At 43.2% G+C, this 23,714-nt stretch overlaps 1 protein-coding gene across 2 annotated transcripts; it reads left to right on the top strand.

Moving 5' to 3' along the window:
• The first annotated feature begins 937 nt into the window (after positions 1-937).
• On the top strand, positions 938-11,455 carry LOC137437766 (3 beta-hydroxysteroid dehydrogenase/Delta 5-->4-isomerase). 2 transcript variants are annotated; one of them, XM_068132373.2, is made up of 3 exons: positions 938-1,366; positions 3,841-4,002; positions 7,694-11,455. In XM_068132373.2, exons 1-3 carry the CDS (start codon positions 1,180-1,182, stop codon positions 8,500-8,502), a joined length of 1,158 nt encoding a protein of 385 aa, XP_067988474.1. In that variant the 5' UTR covers positions 938-1,179; the 3' UTR covers positions 8,503-11,455. The 2 variants fall into 2 exon arrangements, with proteins under 2 accessions (XP_067988474.1, XP_078622472.1); XM_078766346.1 differs by having other exon boundaries at positions 958-1,456.
• Positions 11,456-23,714: the final 12,259 nt, after the last annotated feature.

Raw genomic sequence — 23,714 nt, 5'->3', positions numbered from 1 at the left:
GAAACGGAACTTCTTTTTTAAAATGTGGAATTTTTTTTTTGCCCAAAACGTTCCCCCAGCACGCACTGAGGAACTTTCGAAAGTTTGATGAAGATCCGTTCAGCCATCTATGAAAAAAATGGCGACACACACACACACACAGCTCTCTTATAGTATAGATACAGGTAGGATACATCCACATAGTTGCTTGCAGTATTCAAGCATGCCCCATTGATTGATGTGTGTGTGTGTTTGTATATATATATGTTTGTATATCTCGTATATATATATACATACAGTATACGTGTATATATAATAATGCAGGAGTGTCTTACCTGTCTCTGTGCCACGTTTGGTGGGGCTGGTCCCAAAACTGAGTAGTTGACCGAACTACTCTCAGTTTTGGGACGGCCCCACCAAACTTCTTGTGGAACCTTATGGGGTCCCAGCGGGTGTCCTAAGGTGAGTGTGAGTTTCCACAAAAAAATGTGTTCTTTTCTTTCGAGATTTTGGGCTCCCACTTGTACCTCACTAGTATGTATCTATATACCCGTTGTCCATCCCAAAGATTCCTCAGCAGTTACCAAGGCACTCACTACCACTTTGAGGTGGTCGAGGAATTTATTCCAACATGAAGGGTCAAGCATATACATGTACATGTGTAGTACTAGTCGGGAGATACCTTGAAAATAGGTGAAATGTATCAACTTTGCTGTACCTTTTGATTTCCCTTCCACTGTAAAGACTCCACGTCAAATTTGAACAACCTTCATATATAAATAAGCACGTTGTCGAGGATGTTTCAGGAATGTTGCTGCAGCAGTGAAGAAAACCAGCGTTGAAAGATTAATCTATCTTAAGCAGTTGTGAATGTGTCTTTGAGATAATTGACCAATGGCAGCATTGAAAGGCGTGTTTTTACCTCCATTGACCAATGGCAAATGAGCAAGCTAAAAGTAGGTCGGAACACAGTTCGGTGCTATACTAGTTTATGTTTGTGACGAGCATGTGGTTTGCAATAGTTATTCGAATTGTTTTTAGTTCGGTAGCTGAGCCTCTGGCTCTTTGCAGCGTTTGCTCTGCAGTCTGTATCTGTCTGTGCACTATCTTTCCCATCTTGGATTGTTATTCGAGTCGGGTTGTCCGCGCTTCTTTTGTCGTGTCTGTGTCCACACCTGAGATATCCGTCTCTCCGTCTGCATGGTTTCCAAGCTGCCGCAGCCGCTGTCCGTGCTTGTGACGGGCGGTTTGGGCTTTCTCGGGGCACGCCTCGTGCGGGAGCTGCTGCTGCTGCGTGCGCCGGATGGAAACGGCCACCTCGTGCGTCTCGTGCGAGCCATGGACCTTGACGTACACTGTGCACGCAAGGCGCTCTCGGACTTGAACGGTGCACGCACCAAGTCGCTGGACGGCGCCGCGCTCCACCTTGTATTTCCTTGTCATTTGTTCGTCCTTCATTCACAGGACGCCTTTTTTGGTCTTTGATTTTTGTTTTTTGTTTGCTTCTCCAGTTGTTTTCATATTTTGCTGTCTTTCTTTCCCTTTTTTCATTTATTACCTCCGCCACCAAAGGTATTTTCGATGGAGGTTGGTTTCACCCCTGTCTGTCTGTCTCTCCGTTTGTGAACAAAATATCTCAAAAAGTTGTGGACGGATTCGGACGACATTTGGCGTAGGTCAAGATGAATCAAGGAATTAGGGTCAATTTGGCGTAGGTCAAGATGATGTTCACTACATATAATATGTAGTGTATGTGACAAGGACGAAATGATTAGATTGTGGTGAAGATCCGGATCCGGCTACTAGAATTTTTCAAGTGATTCTTCACTATTGGGAGATAGCGCCAAAAACGATACATCGCAGGATATCCCAAAAAGTTGTGGACGGATTTGGACGAGGCTTGGTGGAGAGGTTGTGTGTGTGACAAGGACGATTCGATTAAATTTTGGTGAAGATCTGAATATGGATTGGGATATGAGAATTATTTAATTTTTAAAGCGATTCTTCACCATTGGGAAATAGGGCCAAAAACGATACATCGCAGGATATCTCAAAAAGTTGTGGACGGATTTGGACGAGGCTTGGTGGAGAGGTTGTGTGTGTGACAAGGACGATTCGATTAAATTTTGGTGAAGATCTGAATATGGATTGGGATATGAGAATTATTTAATTTCTTAAATGATTCTTTACCATTGAGAGATCGGGCCAAAAACGATACATAGCAGGATATCCCAAAAAGTGTTGGACAGATTTGGACAAAGCTTGGTGGAGAGGTTGTGTGTGTGACAAGGACGATTCGATTCAATTTTGGTGAAAATCTGAATACGGATTCGGATATAAGAATTATTTAATTATTTAAGTGATTCTTCACAATTGGGACATAAGTCCAAAACGATACATAGCAGGATATCTCAAAAAGTTATGGATGGATTTGGACGAAACTTGTTGGACCGGTTGTGTGTGTCATAGGGAAGAATTGGTTCAATTTTGGTGAAGATCTGGATCCGGCTACTGAAATTTTAAAGTGATTCTTAACCATTGCCAAAAAACATAGCAGGATATCTCAAAAGGTTATGGATGGATTTGGCCGAAACTTGTTGGACAGGTTGTGTGTGTGACAAGGAAGAATCGATTCAATTTTGGTGAAGATCCGGATCCGGCTAGTAGAAAATTTTCAGTGATTCTTCACCATTGAGTGATATGGCCAAACAGGTGGTGGTATGGTCTCTACTGAGTTCCGTTGTAGTTGTCTGTCTGTTTTTCTGTCTTTGCTTTAATTATCTTTATTAGTCCCCTACCGGTGTACACCGGAGGGGACTATAGGTTTGCACTCCGTCCCTCCGTCTGTCAGTCTGTCAGTCCGTCATGCAAAGAACAGTTTTCCGGACTTTTTTCCTAAACTCTTAATGCTAATGATTTCAAACTTGGCACATGGTTTCCTCATGATAAGTTGCAGATCAAGTTCGAACTTCACGACGTTTCGATCATTTTTGACAAAGTTATGGCACTTTGAACTTTGGTAATTTCCCCAACAGTTTTCCGGACGACAGACTGCCGGTAGGGGACATGTATTGCAGCGCAATACTCAGAATGCTTGTTTTACCTCTTTCTTGTTAAGTCTTTCATTTCACTGATTTTTTCCTCTCACCCCTGTTTTGTTTCGTGGTTCTCTATCTATCCACTTTATATCTCACTTTTTGCACGAGTGTCTGTACAAGTTGTACGGATGATTGTGTCTTTGACTCAAAGTGTGCGTTAATGTGCAGTACAAGTTGAAGGAATTCTTCAGATATCTATTTATATCTCCATCTCCATCTCCTGCCTGATTGGATGACTTAAGGACATAACTCAGGATGTGGACCCACTGTTTGGAAAGGTTAATGGATTGACAGGTGGTGGCCATTGAATCAGACATTCGATGAATTGAGTCCTCTCCCTCATCTGTTTTCTGCTTCCCTTGTGTTTTGCCTTTCATTCCCTAACTTTTCCTCTATACATCAATTTTTTACATTCATTGTCGATGTTCTTGAGTTTCCATAATCATTTAGTGTCATTTCAACGTTGGTCTCGGTTAAAAAAAAGGTATTTTAATTCTCTCGACGATTGTACAATTAAGTTTGAATGATCTGATGGCCTACTGGTGTAGAGCAACGTAGCACATGCTTCGAATGGATTTTAAAGTTCTCAGTTGTTAATGTAAACTTTGAAAGCTTCATGTGACCATATTAATTATTTGTTGTTGCTTATGGTGATTCTGCTTAGCTAGAATCTTTGCTGTAATGAAAATTAAGTTGGAGATATAATGAATTTTTCACTAATATTGATTCATTTTTTTTCCACTAATTTGTTCAATGTATGCAGAAGATGAGTGGTGTAGGGTCGACTTGTGCCAGGGGGATGTGCGTGATCCGACGTCTGTCCATGAAGCGTGTCGTGGCATGGATGCGGTCATACATTGTGCTGCCCTCATAGATGTTTGGGGTCAGGAGAGCGACGAGAAGATTTACTCTGTCAACGTGGAAGGTTCGATTCTGCATCCAACTATATTTAATCGCCTTAGCTTTCTAACTGCCAAGTTATCCTAATCTCATTTCTTTTGTTTCATTATACTCACCTCCAACTGCTCAACTCTCTAGGTAGTCTAGTACTTCAACCTAAATTTGAACCTTGTGACATGCTAACAAGCTTTAAACAAGCTGTATGTTTTTCAGTGATTCACTTTTCACTATCCTTTAAAAAAATGTATCGGGAAAGCTAGAACATTATATATTTATTATATATATATCTATATATATATATATATATATATATATATATATATATATAACACAGTTTGTGTGTGTGTGTGTGTGTGTGTGTGTGTGTGTGTGTAATGTTACCGATAGACTCCTAAACGGAGAGGCTTACGTGCTTGATATTTGGCATAGACATGGCCATTGAGCCTGGGACGAACATGGCCTAACTCAAAATATTTGACGATCCATATTTTTTATCCATATTTACCTCAGCGCATTTCAGCGCACGGAATCAACGGAATCAGAGCAGGTGGGCGCCGATTCGCTCAGAGCGATCACATGATGACGCTATGAACGCTATGACGCTATGAAAAAAAAAATCGCTATGACGCTATGACGCTATGAAAAAAAAAAATCGCTCGCTTTGCCAAGGGGCTCGCTCCCCCCCCCCCCCGTTCCCCTCCCCTCCCCTTCTCCCTCCCCCACCCCTTCCCCGCCCGGCAATGCCGGGTACTTCTGCTAGTCTATATATATAAAACACAGTTTGTGTGTGTGTGTGTGTGTGTGTGTGTGTGTGTGTGTGTGTAATGTTACCGATAGACTCCTAAACGGAGAGGCTTACGTGCTTGATATTTGGCATAGACATAGCCATTGAGCCTGGGACGAACATGGCCGAACTCAAAATATTTGACGATCCATATTTTTTATTCATATTTACCTCAGCGCATTTCAGCACACGGAATCAACGGAATCAGAGCAGGTGGGCGCCGATTCGCTCAGAGCGATCACATGATGACGCTATGATGCTATGAACGCTATGACGCTATGACGCTATGAAAAAACAAATCGCTATGACGCTATGAAACGCTATGAACGCGATGACGCTATGACGCTATGAAACGTACGCTATGAACGATATGACGCTATGAAAAAAAAAATCGCTATGAACGCGATGACGCTATGAACGATATGACGCTATGACGCTATGAAAAAAAAAATCGCTATGACGCTATGAAACGCTATGAACGCTATGACGCTATGAACGATATGGACGCTATGACGCTATGAAAAAAAAAATCGCTATGACGCTATGAAACGCTATGAACGCTATGACGCTATGACGCTATGACGCTATGAAAAAAAAAATCGCTCGCTTTACCAAGGGGCTCGCTCCCCCCCCCCCGTTCCCCTCCCCTCCCCTTCCCCCTCCCCTCCCCTCCCCTCCCCTTCCCCCTCCCCCTCCCCTCCCCCACCCGGCAATGCTGGGTACTTCTGCTAGTATATATCAATCTATAATTCCAGTAATCTCTGTGTGTGTGTGTGTATGTGTGTGTGTCGTTTGTCTGTGACCGCTGTTTCTCGACAACCACGGGTCCGATATACTTGAAACTTGCCAGGTATATTGCTGGGGACCCGAGGATGTGCCTTTTCAAGGTTTCATATTAATCGGAGAAGTAGTTACCGAGCTATGGCGATTTATTTACCAAACTCCGCAAGCCGTTCGCTTTGGACCAAACCATTTCATGTAAATAGAGGGGGGGGATTGTCACCGTACTCGCAAGCCGTTCGCTTTGGCTTTGCGAATGGACCAAACCATTTCATGTAAATAGAGGGGGGGGGGGGGGGATTGTCACCGTACTCGCAAGCCGTTCGCTTTGGCTTTGCGAATGGACCAAACCATTTCATGTAAATAGAGGGGGGGGATATAATTTTAGATATATATATAGTACGGGCATGCCCTAGTATATACAATTTTATAACTAGAGAGTTCATCGAACATGATACCCCACGCAGTGTTCAGGTATATACTTCAGTTAAATAAACAATTATTTTAAAGATCGTTTCAAAAAAAAATCCAGAAGTTTACATACAGAGCCAAATTTGCAGTCTTCTTCACCTGATACTGGCCCTCTCATGCCACGCCCTCTCATGCCATTGTTACGGTTGTGCAAAGAATGGAGAGATGCCGGTGGTGTTCAGTTGCTGCTTCTCTAAAGCTGCTTTGATGTGGCGTTCAGTTGGGCTGGACGTTCCCCATATTGGAGGCTCCACCTTCATGGATAAGAACGAAAGGCAATGTCGTTTTATTTCAGGAAAGAGGCAATACATTGACTGTTTTGCAATGTAAGAGGTTGCTTTGGCGAACTCCTGAAGAACAAACAGTACATTGTTATTAAGAACTACATCATGCGCACTACCTTTCTTGCCAGCTGAAAGGGGGAGAAGTTGAAAGGTTTTTAGCTTGAAAGCAAGACGGACCACCATTTTGTGAATCCTGTGTGAGGAGTCGAGAGGTTTTGCCTCGGAGACACGACGTGGCTCCATTTTTCAGTCATTCAAGCTCCTGGGTCTCACTGTCAGCCATGATCTTACTTTGGCAAACCACATTTAAAAGTTGGCCTCCAAAGCCAGCCGCCGACTAGGTATCCTCCATCATACAAAGTCCTTCTTTGGCAAATTTGAACTCCTATCTACCTACAAGGCCTTCATCTGCAGCTTGATTTAATACTGCTGTCCCCTCTGGACCGGCTCCATTGCCTCACATCTTGCTCAGCTTGATGCCGTGGAAACCTAGGCCTTTAGGATTATTGGAATCTCCCGCGATGAAGCTGAGTCTACGTGCTTATCACTGTCATCCCTGTGTTTCACAGGCAGGGCGATTCATCAATAAGTGTGCCTTCCCTCAGATGGACGTTAAACTGGGCGTCTCGTCTGCCGGCATTAGTTGGTCGGTGTTAAACATCCCGCAGTATTCTTCACAAAATTTTTAAGGTAATTTTAGAACTTGATTACTTTAACATTTCCATGGAGATGCTGCACATCTCTACTTCTTCCTCCATCGATTTTGCTCCAAAACGATTCTTTTTTTCATATTTTATTTTTCCGCGTACATTGCTGCCGTGGCACTCATCTCCGATACGCCTCTCCTGCAGATTTAAAATTTGCTTCCCCCCTGCTGCACATTTGATTTAGAGTACCATACTGCATTATTATTTGGTGAGCTTGCAAAGCAGATCCCCTCGCCGCTCTTTCTTATCGTTGGTATGTTTGTAATGCTGGCGGCAGCTTGGGCCTGGTTGCCGGATCAGGCATAGTGGTGTTATTCAAGTTTTCCCTCAACTTTCAAATTTATTATTGGCTCTTCTTCATATTTTCAAGATGTTGATAGCACATTCACCCACATTTGACATGCCTTGTATGAATGCAAAAAAATAAGCAATGAAGTCCAGTTCCATTGAACAGTTTGAATAGTGTGTGAAAGAATCTGTTCCCCTGTTGTTGTGTCTTTTCATAGAAGTAGAATTTGGGATTACGAAATGTTACCGTTTCATTTCTTGGCTTACAACAGCTGTCACCGGTTTTGTTTGAAAAGCCTAATCGTCATGCTAAAGAAGTGTTGTTCCATTTACATGTATGTTTAACTATTGTCCTTGGTGGAAGAGAAATTGTAATGGAAATTACTTCTTTTTTTCACACAGGAACGCGCTTGCTTCTGAAATACTCGATCCTAGAGGGAGCCCGTGTATTTGTGTTCACAAGTTCGGTGGAGGTGACCGGGCCCAACAGTCGAGGAGACCCGATCTACGATGGAGATGAAGAAACGCAGTATGAGCCAGACCTGAAGTTTCCTTATAGTCGCAGCAAGGCTGAAGCGGAGAAACTGGTTTTGGCTGCGAACGGCTGCCCACTGTCCCCTCGGCCTGGTTTCCAACAGCATGAATTGACTGCCTTAGTTTTGCGCCCTATGTACATATATGGTGAGGACAGCCGCTTTTTGCTGTACCACATGAAAAAAGCGGTTGCCAATAAGAACGTGATCATTCGCTCCTCCCTACCCACGGCCATCGTCAACCCCATTTACGTCGGTAACGCCGCCTATGCTCACGCGCTGGTCACCGTGAGGGCCTTGCAGGCTGGCCAGAGAGCTCCGGCTGAGGTTGGGGGAAAGTTCTACTATGTGTCTGACGATACTCCTCCATCAAGCTACACAGACATAAACTACTTGCTCCTCGCTTCTTTAGGGTTTGGAGTTGCATCACACCTCCCTTTACCTTACGCGCTTTTGTACCTGTACGCTGCTTGGCTGGAGTTGTGTGCATTGTTACTCAGACCGTTCTTTCGCTACGTCCCTCCACTCAATCGGCAGCTGCTCGTCATGCTGAATACACACTTCACGTTTCGCTACAAGCGTGTGCAGGATGCCTTTGGGTACAAACCACGGTTTTCTTGGGAGGAGTCTCGCACACGTACCACAGCATGGCTCGATAAGCAGTTGATGTCAATGTAACTCGTAGATAGTCAGTTTAACTACCATTTTAGAAATTTTATTTTGTGCACGGAGCGTGGATCTTGATGTTACCTTAGTTTCCTTTTGCACCTCACTGAAACCGAGCCGGTTCACAGTTGGTGGTTTCTCATGTGAAAAGCTGTCTGCCTGCCCCTTAATGCCCTCTCGACATTGATCATGATGAATTTAATGCACATGAACCACATTCGATACTGTGGTCCAACAAGACCTAATGAATCATGTCACTTGCCTGGCTTCCCAACCAGCGAATGATTCACAAAATGCGGACGATGGAGGATCACACTATGGACGGACGTGTATAATAATGCTCAATTGGGAGAGCTAGGGCGATTGTTGTATACTACACTAAATTGTTTACAGTTAATCATATTTGAACGTCGGGAAGTTATGACTACTATATTTCAGCCTTGTGGTGTCCATGCTGCTTTTCTTCTTTTATTTTTTGGGGAGCGATGACCCACAAAGTGTGTTCCTTCATCTCCCATCAAGAAAATGGCATCAATGGTGTTTGATTTCAATAGTTGACAAACGTAATCTCTTCTTTTTATCACTCGGTTGCTTCCCTTGGTACTTCAAACCTTGAAATGCAAAAAGGCCCTGTTATACTTCTGATGGATGCATCATATAGTGTATACAAAATCAGTGAGAGGTCAATGTTTCCTCCATTTTACGTATTTATTATGTATCCCTCTCTCCCGTCCCTCAATGAAATGGTTTAAAATCATTTGATTCATGGGTTGCGATGAGCAATGGGGTTTTGCGATGTGTATTTTCCCAACAAGCACAGAAGAGCTTTGTCTGATATTCTGCTTTTCAACCCAAGGTCTTGTTCTACAAAGCATAACAGCAGCAGCTTGTTGTGACCATGACTGGCCATCCGTTAAAAGAAATACCGACTCGAAACCGGAAAACATCCATGGAACAGAGACCTCTAGGATAGATAACGACCTTTAATGTCTCAGATCAGCAACTGTCATGACATTGTTGTGTCATTTACGTGGCTAGACATGTCTGCTCGCTCAGCAGTGCATTTTGGTGCTGTCTATTTATTACATATACAAATATGATGGAATTTTCCCTGCCACCTCATTACCTTATGCCCCTTTCCCACCCTCTCATTTTACCAAGAAGGTGGAGAATGAATCTTGTGTTTGAAATAATTGAAACTTTTGCCATATTTTTTTCTCTGTAACTGCTGCTGTGCAGTTGATGTAAAGGAATGCCCTCCCAAAAGCAAAACCATTATTTGAGTGTTTGCTAACCCGAAACAAATCCCGTTAAGCTACTATGTAGATTTTGTAAAATTAGACATTCACCTAGTTATCAACTTGTTCTGCAGTTTCATCAAGGGTCTATAAATTGAGGAAAATATAACAGATTATTAATATAGAGTGTGGGAAGGCAAGGGAAGGGAAAGGATGTTGAGGTGGAATGAAAGGGCAAGTATGAAGCATGCAAGGATTGTCGGGGTGAAATATTTGCGCACGTAATAAATAGATGAACACGCAAGTAACCCTTTGTTTTTGCGAGTTTCATAAGGTGTGGGCAAAGACTTCCCATTGCGAAAAAAATGTTGTGGTTAGTTGCATAGTTCTGTCTTGAAGTTGAATCTAACGAAAGCTGACGTTCTCGTGCAATGCCAGGTGACAGGTGAGAGTACTGTATCATGGAGTATGCTGTTCTTTGAATTAGACGTTAATTCGACTATTGTGTTTGCAATCATGTAGATGTAAAAGATTCGCCTTTCTTTCCTTCTTTAAGACATCCACTTAACGTGGTGACATCATGAGATTTGCCAATGTTCTCGATTGGACATAGCATTGACTAAATCAACCTTACACAGGCTGGTGTCCTTGATAATGTTGTAAAACGATTCTCCTTGAGACTTCAGGGTAGGACTTCCTTTGCTGGATCTTCATGGCACATCACATGACCGGCAAGGTGAAGTCAGTGTTGCCTCACAATAGCAGAGATGCGGTGAAGAGAAGCATGCAAATCTCTGTCGGTGACGCGGTCTCACCAATAAACGTTCAGGACTTTACGAAGCAATCAGGTGTAGGTACCATCCAATGATTTCTCCAGGGCTTGTTGGGTCAAGATCCACGATTCGCACCCATAGAGAAGGATCCACTCAGCAGTCGTTTTGAAGATCCTCAGCCAACTCTGTCTGTGGACTGGAAATCTCCAAAGTTTGTTGAGAACCTGAACTGCTGCCCAAGCCTGAGTTTTTCTGTACTCTGAGTCAGGTTGCGTGTTGGTGTAGGAGCCGAGGTATTTGAAGTCATTCACTTTCTCTATCGGATATCCAGAAACACAAAGTAGAGCACAATCTGCAGAAGAAATGACGTGCAAAAAATCCGCAGTAGAATATATATTTAAAAGTTTAGACCTTTGGGCTCTTGCCATCATCAAATGAACCCCGTCCAGAGATTGAACTGGAAATAAGTAAAATGAAACAATTGGTGGAGGTTAAACTTTGTGTTTATATCGGTGGGAAACATCACTCGCGATTGAACGTTTCACGTTATTTAACAATAGTTGTTGTCAATATTATTTTGATTGCGCTTGCTTTCTGCCCGCAGTACTGATGGCCAATGTGGATTTGTAAAAGTGCTTATGAGAATTGCACAATGTGTCCTTTGCTCTTTGGGTGGTAGTTCCGTACCCTGCGGAGATATATCTCCTCTCTTTCCTATTGTTTTCACTGCTTTTGTTGTTATTGTAAAATGTTCTTGAGATTATCTTCTGTACTTTCTTATCCTAAACATATACCTGATAGCGGAGTGTGATTCTTCTCCCCCTCCTTTCCCACTTTAGGCAGATAGACCCTGCCGATTCGCTATCTTATTGCTCAAAGCTTTAACTACAGCTTATACTTATCTGTACCAATTGTTGAAGCATATTTATCAATAACAACTGTTAAATCCTGTAATGTTTGACTCGGTTGTTTTTCAGATCTATATCATAATTCTAAAGTCATGGTGGTTGTGTAATGAGAGAACCGAGCACCTCGATATCAGCACGACTGCTACAACTACTTTTAACAGCCCCAATTACTCCCACCTTCTTGTGTGGTTTGTTGGAGAAAGTTCTTTCATGAACCAGGTAGCAGGCCTGACATTTGACTCGCAAAAAGTATGTCCAACTTGAGGCAATCCGGAAAACTTAACCTTATAAAACTGAAGGCCGAACTCTCCAACCAGTCTCATTCAAGTCAAGCTGGTACCTCCTTGTCAAGTGTGTCTCTGGTGTATCCGCACCCTCCATGCTGTTCCTCACCTCAAACTGCAGTATATACTGCAGACTGCTCAAGATGCCCAAGCAACTCATCCCGTTCTGTCTCTTCGTACCCGGACATACCCACTGTCTATTGGACTCTTCACCCGAGAAGGTAGGGAGAGTTCTATCCGGCCTTCACCTTATATCAGTGCCCTGTTCACATATCCTCCTCTGCTGCTCTTGCTTCCTCTCCATCTGCCATATTCGGTCTACCCTTGTCATCTGGCCACCTGCCCTCTGCATGGAAGTCAGCAAACATCACTCCGATCTACAATAAGGATGCAAAAACAGACTCTATACCAACTACAGGCCAGTGAGCTTGCTTCCAATTACTGTACTAGCAAAGTAATGGAATCCATCATTACTTCTGATGTAGACCTTCCTGTTTTCATTCTCCAGAAGGAGTTTGTGATTTACTATAGAAGGAGCGCCCATCTCTCCAGAAGTATCGGCAAACAAACCCACTTATTTCCTTGGTCATCCATTGGAAGAGGTTAGTTTAGTTTCTTGAACTTCCGGGCCCACTAAAGCACCAACTCTCAGCACTAAAGCGGATAACTCTCTCTCAATCAGCACATGTTACACTAATTTAGACTTGTTTATTTTGGAGATGAAAAGAAGAATAGCCGCTTTGTCGTCAAAATGCTCATGAGGCATCATCTGGAACCCATGCAGAACATGTCACGGAAAAACAAGTGCCAGCACATCATGCACTAATCTGAATTGTTATTTTAAAAATTTCAGAAATCCTGCTTTCAATGCAAGAATAAGGATTGCACAATATTTAATATAGTATACATTGGGGAGACTGTCTGTGCAAGTGATACCATGGGTGGTCTAGCAAGCCAAACATTCTAAATCTACAAGAATGTTCCCCTAACATATTTATCTGCATTGCCTGGATGCCCCAGTTCAGCCTGATGCTCACACGTGAGGCGTGATCAGTAAGTCCATGGCATAATACAGTAACTGAAAGCCGATATGTTCCTCACTTGGTTGGTCATTAGTAGTTTTATCCAGCAGTAACTTTTGCTCAACCTGGCAAGTGATCTCAAAACCGATAATACCCTACAGTAGGCCTATATCTTTTAGTTTGGCACCTGAGATTCAAAAGCATCCAGTGGCAGGGAGTGCACAACATATATTATTACCTACTAGATCCCAAGATTGGAATTGTCACTTCTGATTCCTGTGCAATAAATACAAGTGTGTCAAAGTTTAAGTGTAAACATAAGCCAACTATGTAAAAAGTTAAACAAACTACAACAACAAAGTCAACATTGTAATGCAACTCCGAAAGGACCAGACAGATACTGAGATAGATAGGGGTTCAAATTTTTTTGTTTGTTTGTTTGGGGAAGATTACAAATGACAGAAGCCTGTGGGTGGGGAAAGACTAGCGAGTTGATGTGCCTCCGGAAGATGTTGCGCTCAATGGACTGCATGATTGTTTGCTTTTTTGTAACAGCCTTGCTCAATATTTCTGGCCGGCACCTCACCTGGCATCGCCCAGTGGCTCTTCCACAGCTCTGGCATCCATCCCATCGGAGTTTGTGCCAAGCGACTAATATTTGATTTTGATGTGCTGTACCTTTGCGGAGCATTGGTGCTGCCGAAGCAGTTTGCAATAGGCAATCATTGGGTTACACTGGTTTGCCATTGCCTTGCCAGCATTGTTTGTCCGGGCTCTATCCCCTTAAATGCTGAACATCAAGTGAGGAAGCGGCACGTACCATTTTGAAAGTCTTTGGTATGATTCAGACGGGATTTGAACCACTGATCTCCCAGATTCAGAGCGGACGTTAGAACCATGACACCACCGAATCTGGACACACAGCTCTTGTTATGTATAATTTACATCTTATTTTGGACAGTGGTGTTAAGAGTGGGCTCTCCAAATTAGCAGATCCCACAAAGCTTGCAGGTAAGGTAGACAGCTCAGAAGCCGAGTGGGTGATTACATTAAGGAAAGTCTAAACTCTAGATACTTTCATACATTGGGCAAAACATTGGCATATGCAGATCAACACAAGGTAATGTAAAGTGTTGGATTTGGGTAAGAATAATGAACTGGGATTATATAATGCTTGGGGCAGTGTTAGAGTGTGCGACTCAAGAGGACTTGAGAGTGGTAATAAATGTTGAGAAGGGGCGGTGGGTATAGCAGACAGCACAGTTCCAGGCAAAGCTAAGTGGGTTTTACATTGAAATGTTTTCCTCGGGGATAAATCATAAGATGTTGTGTCAACACTGTACAGGAATTTAGTGAGGCTTTTACCCGGAATATTGTGTTAAGTTTTGCCCACCACATCTGAGGAAGGACATAGCTGCCAAAGAGAGGGTTCAGCGCTTGGCTACTAGATTGATTCCAGGCCTAGCTAGACTCAGCTATGAGCAGCAGCTGAAGGAAACATGACTTTATACATTAGAAAGGAGATGGTTATGAGGGGATATCATACTAAAATACGCCATTTGTGTCTGTCTGATGAATTTTTGACTCCAATACATTCTGTTGTTACTTATCCAATCTCGACCAAACTTGACAGGATGACGAAGGGTTACATAATGAAGGTTGTAGCGCATTCATTTGCCCCCCTCCCCAAGGGGGTTTTCTCCCCCGAGCGGGGTTTCCCCACCATTGCCGTCAATGGGGTTGCGTGTTGAGATGTATATCCATATTAAGTTAGCTTTATCGTGGCGTTTTTCCAATGCCGCTTCTAATAACAAAACTGACGATAATAGCATAATATCAATGTTATTACAAAACAATATTAATACCAATAACATCCCACCACCCCAAGTGGTTTTTCCTCCTTGAACAAATGTCAAGTCAACGTTTCTAAATAACTTATCATGCTATTTGCTAACCGAATTAAAAATATTATAAACCACAAACACATGTGATTAGCTTTTTAAACAGTCACTAATGCTATTTATAACACCAACTAAAGAAATTTGGAGGAATCCCGACATCCGTGAGGTAAGTTTTATTTACAGAACTGAGCGAATATCTACGGTACTCTATATACCCCACAAGAATTGGTTTAATAACCTGACCCTTCCTGGTGCTAACGTGGCGTTTTTCGTCGCGAACTTTTAAAACTCGCTCCTGCTGTTTAACATGAAACTGAAAGGGAGTTAGCCCAGGTTGTGCTCATTTGCCAAGCAGCTAGCTCGCGCTTGCCAAACCAGCCATTCCTTAACGGTTTTGAATGGAGTGCTTGCTCGAATGCTTAAACCACTTGGCAATCTCTCCACAAGAAACTTGGTAAATGAACACACCCAATGTTCTTGAGACCTGACCATAGATTGACTGTAATCTATGCACCCCAAAGAGGAATGACCCTTCCTGCCACTCCTGTAGTGAGCGGTAGTACTAGTAAAAGATGTTTAATATAATGAAAGGTATAGACGAAATAGGTGGAGAATAATTTTTTCAGCAGAGTGGACAGTGATATGACCAGGGGCCATGACTTCAGAGGAAAAAAACAATGCAACTGCGTCGCCAATATGCCTCCGCATAGTCCCTACCCGTGACAATGGGTAGATGTCCTCATTGATTGTTCTAAAAATAAACAAGTTTGATTTAAATCCCTTCAGCTGTTCTCAAGTATCACATTTTTACCAGACATGACATCGATCGGTGAAGCGGTTTCAGAGAAGGGGTGTTTTTAAATATCGACTTTCAAGCTAATATGGCTGCCAAACCACGTGGCATATGACATCAAAATGTACATTCTGCATATTGTCCTGTGGATGACTATTAAGACTTTACAACCACGGATGGCTAATCGAGCTTTAATGAGGCGTTCACTTCAATAAATGGTGGATGATACGCAAGGGTAAAACCCCAAGAACAAAGAACGCGATGGTGAAAACTAAACCCCTCTAATGAGCGCTCCTACACAGACTTCAACTACAGGACAAATGGAAGGATAAATAAAACAAACGTTGTGTTCTGTGTGGTGCGTCTTATCTGTCTGGATGTGATGTCAGGGATTGTCAGGTCCGAGCATGTCGTCCGACCACAGCTCCAGTTGGCGCGAACTGCTCGGTCATTGGCGCGAACACCGGCCTCGCTGCACTGTCCGTCCCACGCCACAGCACTCACACGCAGGCACCAAGAGAAAGAACAACAGGGGAGGATGATCATCGGCGCTCCACCGTCTCTCCACCATTCGTCGTCACCCAACAAGCAAAGGTCCCAACAGGAAGAGGTCCAAACGGGAGAGAAGGGAAGATAGGTCTGGGCAGGAAGGAATCCAAAATTGAGGAGCGGGAACTGTCGGCCAGCGAGTGGTTTTACTGGCCGTCTCGTGACGTCAGCTCTCTTTCCCCTCCAACCAGTGCGTCGCTTCTTGCTAGTCTTTTGCGCCCTCCTCTCTGATTGGCCGAGCGCTTCGCGCCTTTGGTGTTACGTCATCAGTTGGTGGCCAATCAGTGTGGCACGTCCTTCACCTTCCTTACTCTGCCAATCGGCGACCTGGTTGTTACTCGCCCCTCCCCCGGCCAATCACGAGTCCTCCTGGGCATGGCTCTCGGCCTGCCTGTGCAATGTCTGTCGCCATGCCGGTGTTGTCAGCTCAAGTGCGTGGTCGCTTCCTGTCTGTTCTTCCGTAAGTTATTGTGGCGGAGGGGGGATTTAATTAGTGTGGTGCTAATTGGCCGAGCTAATGTCTATTAGTGCATTGCCATACGGGACACAGGTATGATCACAGAGGGAACGACGTACAATGGAATTTTATCCTTATGCCCTAATCTAGTTAACAAGCCCCGCCCCCTCGTGACGGGGACACATGTCCAACTTATCCGACATCTGGGCTGGACAGGTCCTCTACTTATTTACATTGAGATGGTTCTTCTTCTTCACGACATCGGAGCACCTACATCAGAGCGCCCCATACCTAAATCTATATATCCCCCCACCCTAATGACATAACAATATGTATGGGTAGGGATCACTTTTGTGAAGTTTTGTGTTGATTAGATAAGGTTCGTTTTTTATCTAAGATGTCTGCCAAACCACGTTTTTCAAACTATATGCAGCAATGGTGTTAGATGACGTTTGTAAAGTTTTGCATTGATAGGGTAAGCGGTTTCTTAGATATAATTATTTCATATTTTCTTTCAATCCAATATGGCTGACACACCATGTGACAGATGACATTTTCGTAATCAACTTTTAATCGCCATGCTTAGTCGATGACACGAGTAAAGTTTTGAGTCGATTGCTTAGGTGGCTTGGAAGATGTTTTTAAAGGTTTTAGGTTGAATCCAATATGGCTGCCAAACCATGTGACCTATGTCATAAATTTAATATTTCAATAAAATTGGGTCATACATTATGTGCATGCAATTTCAGATTTTTAGGATAAGGCATTCAATTAAAACATTTATGGCTGGTATTTTCACCAATGATGTCATCATTACCATGCTTTTGTTCCCCATTGGGAGTACTTGACAATGTGCCAAGTTTCAAATTTTTCCATTCAGCGGTTTCCAATAAATGCTTTTTTTATTATTTGTGTTTAATCCAATTTGGCTGCCATACCACGTGACCTATGACATACCAATTATCACAGAAAAACATTCTATAGCATGTCGCTCCTACCCTGAAAGTTTTGTCTCAATCGGACATGTGGTTGCTGGAAAAAAAACGAGGTTTAGCACGAACCTACTTTTAAATTAGTCACGTGAAAAAGTAAGTACACCCCATGTAAAGTTTTGACTTTTTCAACATATTTCAACATCCAGCTATTTGATCTTCATTTCAACACTATTGATAGATAAAGGTGATGTAATATAACAAATATCATGAAACATTTACATTTTGTAGTCCATTGTACAATTTAAATAAACATAAATGCAAATTTTGCATGTGGAAAAAGTAAGTACACCCCTACATTTATCACTACTTCAAATACCTAAAATTAGAATCGAGTGCACCAGCTCAGGTGCAAATGATTAGAACATCGTTGGAGAGGATCTTGGAGGAACCTGTCTTATTTAAACCTCAGACATTTCGTTTGGTTTGCTCTTTGTTGTTGAAGTGTGCGGTGTCACCATGCTTAGATCAAAAGAGCTCTCTGAGGCCTTCAGAAAGAAGGTTATAGATGCCTACGAATCTGGGAAGGGTTTTAAAAAGATCTCCAAACAATTTGAAATCAATCATTCGACTGTCCGGAAGATCATCTACAAGTAGAGAAGATTCCAAACAACTGCCAACTTGTTCAAGCCAGGCCGCCCCAGCAAGTTCAGCCCGAGAGCAGACCGCAAGATGCTGAAAGAAGTCTCTAAGAACCCCAGAATGTCATCAGGTGACCTGCAGGTAGCTCTTGACACTGTTGATGTCAAAGTGCACGAGTCTACCATTAGAAAGAGGCTGCACAAATTTGATCTACATGGGAGGTGTGCCAGGAGGAAACCTTTGCTGTCCAGAAAGAACATCAGGGTAAGACTAAAGTTTGCCAATGAACACCGAGGCAAAGACCAGCACTTCTGGAACAATGTGCTCTGGACAGATGAGTCAAAGGTAGAGCTATTTGGCCACAGTACCAGAAGACATGTTTGGCGAAAACCAGACAGCATTTGACCACAAGAACCTGATACCAACTGTAAAGCATGGCGGTGGAAATAGCGTTGCGGTTCTGAGAATGTACATATTGATTAATAAAGGTTAACGGTTTGCCCCCATAGTTAGTCCACATGCAACACGTAGGCCACCTTAGAACATTAGTTATGTCATAGTATATGTGAGAATAAGGCCATTTCCAATAGTGATACCTGCGTTGTGTAAAATAAATAAGCTTAGGTCCCATTCATTTTGCGGCCCACCCTCCAAATCTATCTCGTTGGGCAGCATCCAGTCTGCGCCCCATTGTTGCTATTGCCCCTCGCATTGGGATGCTCAAACCAGCCAAATGCCATGAGGTAGGCCTGAAAAGGGGGAGGAGCACGAGGTCGGGGTGTGGCCATGTCAAGCAGACGTCAAGGACGGAGCCAGTAAGAGCCAACAACCAACCAGGGCTCGGGTGGAATGGCGTGAGGGGCGTGGTAAGACGTGGCTGGGAAGTTCCAGAGGGTTCGCTGGGCGGCGCTATATAAACGCGCATGCAAAGCCCTTCCACAGGACTCGTGAGGGAAGCCAAGCATTGGCATGATACAGGACTCATGAGGGAAGCCAAGCATTGGCATGATATAGGGCTTGAGGATATACGCGCTCTGCAAGAGGACTTTTGCACTTTATCGAAGGGCTTATTGAGAGGACTGATGAGCGAGGGGCTTTGTAACAGGACTGACGGAACTGCAATCGTTGTTTGGAGGACTCCCGTGTGAAAGGACTGGCCAGAAGGGGTATATGCGCTTTACCAAAGAGGACGATTGGGAGAGGTGCTTTGTTGGAAGGACTTGAACGAAGGACTCGCATCAGTGGCGCATTGTTGAGGAATTCGGCGGGAGAGGCGCTTCACCATTTGAACTGTTGGAGCGCATATAGCGCCGGTTCGTTTATTACATACGCGGCTGAGCCGCGAAGTAACCGCCAGCCTCGTGTACCTTTCCCCCTATAATTGTCCGATCCATGCCAATGACACGCGGGGAGCTTTCTGCTATCCTTCCATCTTCTTCACGGCGAGTCGGGGACCCAGAGAACGAGCTGTGGACATCATCCCTGGAACATCAACCCAACCATCTACATCCGTGAGTGTGTGTGTGTGTGTGTGTGTGTGTGTGTGTGTGTGTGTGTGTGTGTGTGGGCCCGTTTGTCCAGGGGATAAGTTAAGACTGTTCTTAAGGCTGCACTGTGTATTCTTCTTCTTCTTATTGTACAAAGTGTTAATAAACCAATCTGTTCTTCCTTTCTTTTTAATCCGACCGTATTAGTGATTTCTTCCATTGGGTAAGCGTGGCACGATTACAACCGCTCGGATCGGGTTTAGTACCTGTTAACGGCCCGGATCACGGCTCGCTATCGCTCGGCATTTCCACTACAACCGTGGTTCGGGCGGGGTTATTTCCTTGCTTCCTGGGAGGCGCTGGTAATTAGGTAATAGGAATAATTCGGCCTACCACCCTATTCAGCGCTGACCGGAAGGAATGTCATAGCCCCGGATCACGTCGGCTAGATAAGAGACAAGGGGATTAATCCCCCCCTTGGTAAGGGGAAGGCCGACTTTGAGATCCGCAACAATATTATTGTTTGGGGCAGCTTTGCTGCATCAGGGCCTGGACAGCTCACCATCATAGAATCCACTATGAATTCTTCATTGTACCAGAGGGTGCTTGAGGATAATGTGAGGCCATGTGTCGGAAAGTTGAATCTCAACCGAAAGTGGACCTTGCAACATGACAATGACCCTAAACATACCAATAAATCCACCAAGGAATGGCTGAAAAGAAAGAAATGGAGGGTTCTGGAATGGCCAAGTCAACGCCCGGATCTAAATCCCATCGAGATGTTGTGGGGGGATTTGAAACGAGCTGTGCATGCAAGAAACCCCTCAAACATCGCACAGCTGAAAGAATTCTGCATGGAGGAGTGGGCAAAAATTTCTCCCAGTCGATGTCAGAGACTGCTAGACAGTTATAAGAAACGCCTACTTGAGGTTGTTTCTGCCAAAGGGGGCAATACCACCTATTAGAGCCAAGGGTGTACTTACTTTTTCCACGTGCGAAATTTGCATTTATGTTTATTTAAATTATACAATAGACTACAAAATGTAAATGTTTCATGATATTTGTTATGTTATATCACCTTTATCTATCAATATTGTTGAAATGAAGATCAAATAGCTGTATGTTGAAATATGTTGAAAAAGTCAAAACTTTACATGGGGTGTACTTACTTTTTCACGTGACTGTAAGTACATGCAAGTACTCCAATCAAAACCCTTAAGGAACGGCTGGCTTGGCAAGTGCTAGCTAAGTGCTTGGTAAATTAGCACAACCTGGGCTTCCTCCCTTTCAGTTTCATGTTAAACAGCAGGAGCGAGTTTCGAAAGTTCACTCCGAAAAACGCCACGGTGTAGCGCCAGGAAAAGGATGGACAGACAACCCAAAAAACATAATGCCTCCAGCCACCTTCGGGGGTGGAGGCATAAAAATAAAGAGGAGTTAGGGCTGTAGTCAATTTTGGGTCTTTCATTTGGAGAATTGTAAGTAAGTACATGGAATGGTTTCCCTGAAAAGTAGGGACAACAGAAACAGCAAAACGTTTAAACTGGAATTATTTTATTTTTACAACATGTTTGTAGGTAATGAGAAGCAATGGATATAATTAAGTACGTGGACATTTACAGGAACGGTATGTAGCTAAGGTATAGATGGATGATTGCATACATTTGTAGTGATTCTGTGAGAGAGTCTCCTTAGACAGTCTTTTGCCCCTCCTGTTTTTCCTGGCCCTGGACCCACTGAGCAACCTCATAAATGAGCAAGGACATGGATACACCCGAATGTCCAATAAGAGAGCATGCAAACAGACAGGAAAGGTGACACATTGATAGTACATGTATGATTTAAACTCGTTGCAACAAACGAGAAAAAAATTGGTCGAACACCTGAAATTAGTGAAATGGTTATCCGACGACATTCATATGGAATTTGGCTTAGATAAGCGTTTAGTTTAGAACCACCTTTGGTGGGGGAGGTAAAAATGACCAAATACCAGGACCTCAAAAATGAACTGAAAAGATTCTGGAATCTGAAGAGTGCCGAAATTGTACTTAGTGATAATTAATTGGAGCAAAAGGAATGATGAAGAACTTTACAGAGATCTTAAAAACCATCTCTGGGAATATTACGACAAACGCACTGCAGTTGGAAGCTGTCCGAGGCTCAGTGACGATCTTGAAAAGATCCCTCAGAACAAAACTTTGTGAACAAGAAAACCTCACAAACTGGTCCACAAATCATGATCCTTTACTGAAACGGTGGATTACTTCAAGGTCTGGGAGGACTCCGTTCCACCTTCTGAAACCCCCATAGGAAGTTAAACCAACGACACACATACATAAAACACACACAAACACACACTTCCTATGGAATGAGGCAGACTGAACTAGTTGACCTAGACCTGTCCCCTCTACTACGAGTTGTCAGGCATTTGTCTTGCAATATCTTGACTTATTCTGAAGTATCTCTGACATGTATCACATTTGAAATTGGCAAGAGCACTTGTCAATCTGTTCTTGTCTGACAACATCGCAAATTTGAGCATCGTAGTTTTAGTCCAGTGGAATTTCAGAAAAGCGTGTTTTGCGGTATGGATGATGTTTTATTGTTGATTCTGGTACTATGGCATGTCCTGAGCAGGAATCAGCCGGGTACCACTTTGGCACCCTTGGGGAAATTTTTTTACGGGCCAAAAATAAAATGGCCGCCGGGCGACTATGTCGCCGATCATAAATACCTCATAACTTCCTTATTATTGGTGCTAGAAAGTTAATCTTGGTGTCTACACCTATGTTTTCAGGGTCCAGGAAGCCATTTATACCATCTAATTTATCATTGTCACTTCCCTACAGCATGATATTGCCGACATGACCAATATTTATACTAAATTATGCATGTATAATGATGGTGGTTCGCTAACATTGATCTCTTTCTGACCTAACAGGTATATATAACAGCACGACCAATGATGGATGGCAGATGCTTCTTTGACTGTACAAATGATTCTCCTAATCTTATAAACTGTGGTGTTGGTAGACTAGAAACTGTTAGAAACTGTAGCATTAGGCGTAGTGATGGGCTAATTAATAAACTTGCTGGAGTTGATTCGATCAGATGTCACAAGAATTGTGTATCTACATATACATCAGCACATCACATAAAAAGATTTCGATCCAGGCAGAAAGATGACAATCTAGGAACTGATGAAGTTATTCCCCACAAAAAATCTTGCAGATCAGGGACAACAGACTTCAACTTCAAAGAACATTGCTTGTTCGGTGGCGAGAGATGTATAACATTGGCCTCCAGCTCCCGGCATCCTGACAGATGGAGTAAAGTAATCCAGTGTCGAACAGCAGATCACTTCAAGCAGAACATGTTACTTACCTGTGATGTTCGCAATGATTGTCCAGCAGATGAAGTCCGAGTTCGAGTTAGTGGTGCGGTTTCAGATTTGCATGCTGCTGATGGGCAGTATCATGATGATTGTTATAAGCTCTTCATGAATCACAAGAATATACAAGCAGCTGCTAACTGCGCAACAAATTTTTCCACAACCAGATGATTCTGCCTTTGATGCCTTGATTGAAGAAATATCAGTAAATAAGTCGCATGTATGGAACTCTCTTGAAATTCAAGATACATACGCTAATCATGGAGGTACCGCACAACCACGTCGCAAGCTCATTGATCGATTAATCACTTTGGTGATGATATCCTTGTGCTCTCAGGTAATGGAGTTGCGAGTATACTCGTCTCCCGCAGAAAAGCTCCTCATCTCCTCAAACTTGTTGACGCTAACGCTGATGTTGATGTGACACCCATTGCCAAAACAATCAAGAAAGAGTGTTCAGAAAGATCAGCTGACCGAGACACGTATAAAACTCGACTATTGCTGGAAGATGCCTCTGAAGCATGTAGTGATCTACTTCTAAACTTGCTTGCTGAATTGTCACCCAAATTGGATCACACAAACATGGCGCTACTGAAAGGCAACATCATAACTAGTGTTCTAACCAACAGACCAACAACACTACAGATAACTCTTGGAACTTGTTTGACTAAGCTACAAGTTGAAGTATCAAACCGTCGTACCAACCCTCCAGATGCCATAATCATTAAAGGGTGTGCCTTGTTGTGGAGTGTCCATTGGCCTGCAAGTAGTACTGTCGAAGATTACATAAATAACTTCATGGGAGGCTTCTACTACTACCTTCGAAAGTGTTGTGTACATCTCATCT

Source organism: Myxine glutinosa, chromosome 1, assembly GCF_964187855.1.
Source record: "Myxine glutinosa chromosome 1, kmMyxGlut1.1, whole genome shotgun sequence".
Lineage (NCBI taxonomy): Eukaryota > Metazoa > Chordata > Myxini > Myxiniformes > Myxinidae > Myxine > Myxine glutinosa.
This window is presented reverse-complemented; position numbering and strand designations above follow the sequence as displayed.

Coding starts and splice junctions, on each gene's coding strand:
- LOC137437766 (XM_078766346.1), top strand. CDS start 1,180: ATGGTTTCCAAGCTGCCGCAGCCGCTGTCCGTGCTTGTGACGGGCGGT. Junction 1,457..3,840: donor TTCACAGGACGCCTTTTTTG/GTCTTTGATTTT, acceptor CAATGTATGCAG/AAGATGAGTGGTGTAGGGTC. Junction 4,003..7,693: donor TTACTCTGTCAACGTGGAAG/GTTCGATTCTGC, acceptor TTTTTCACACAG/GAACGCGCTTGCTTCTGAAA.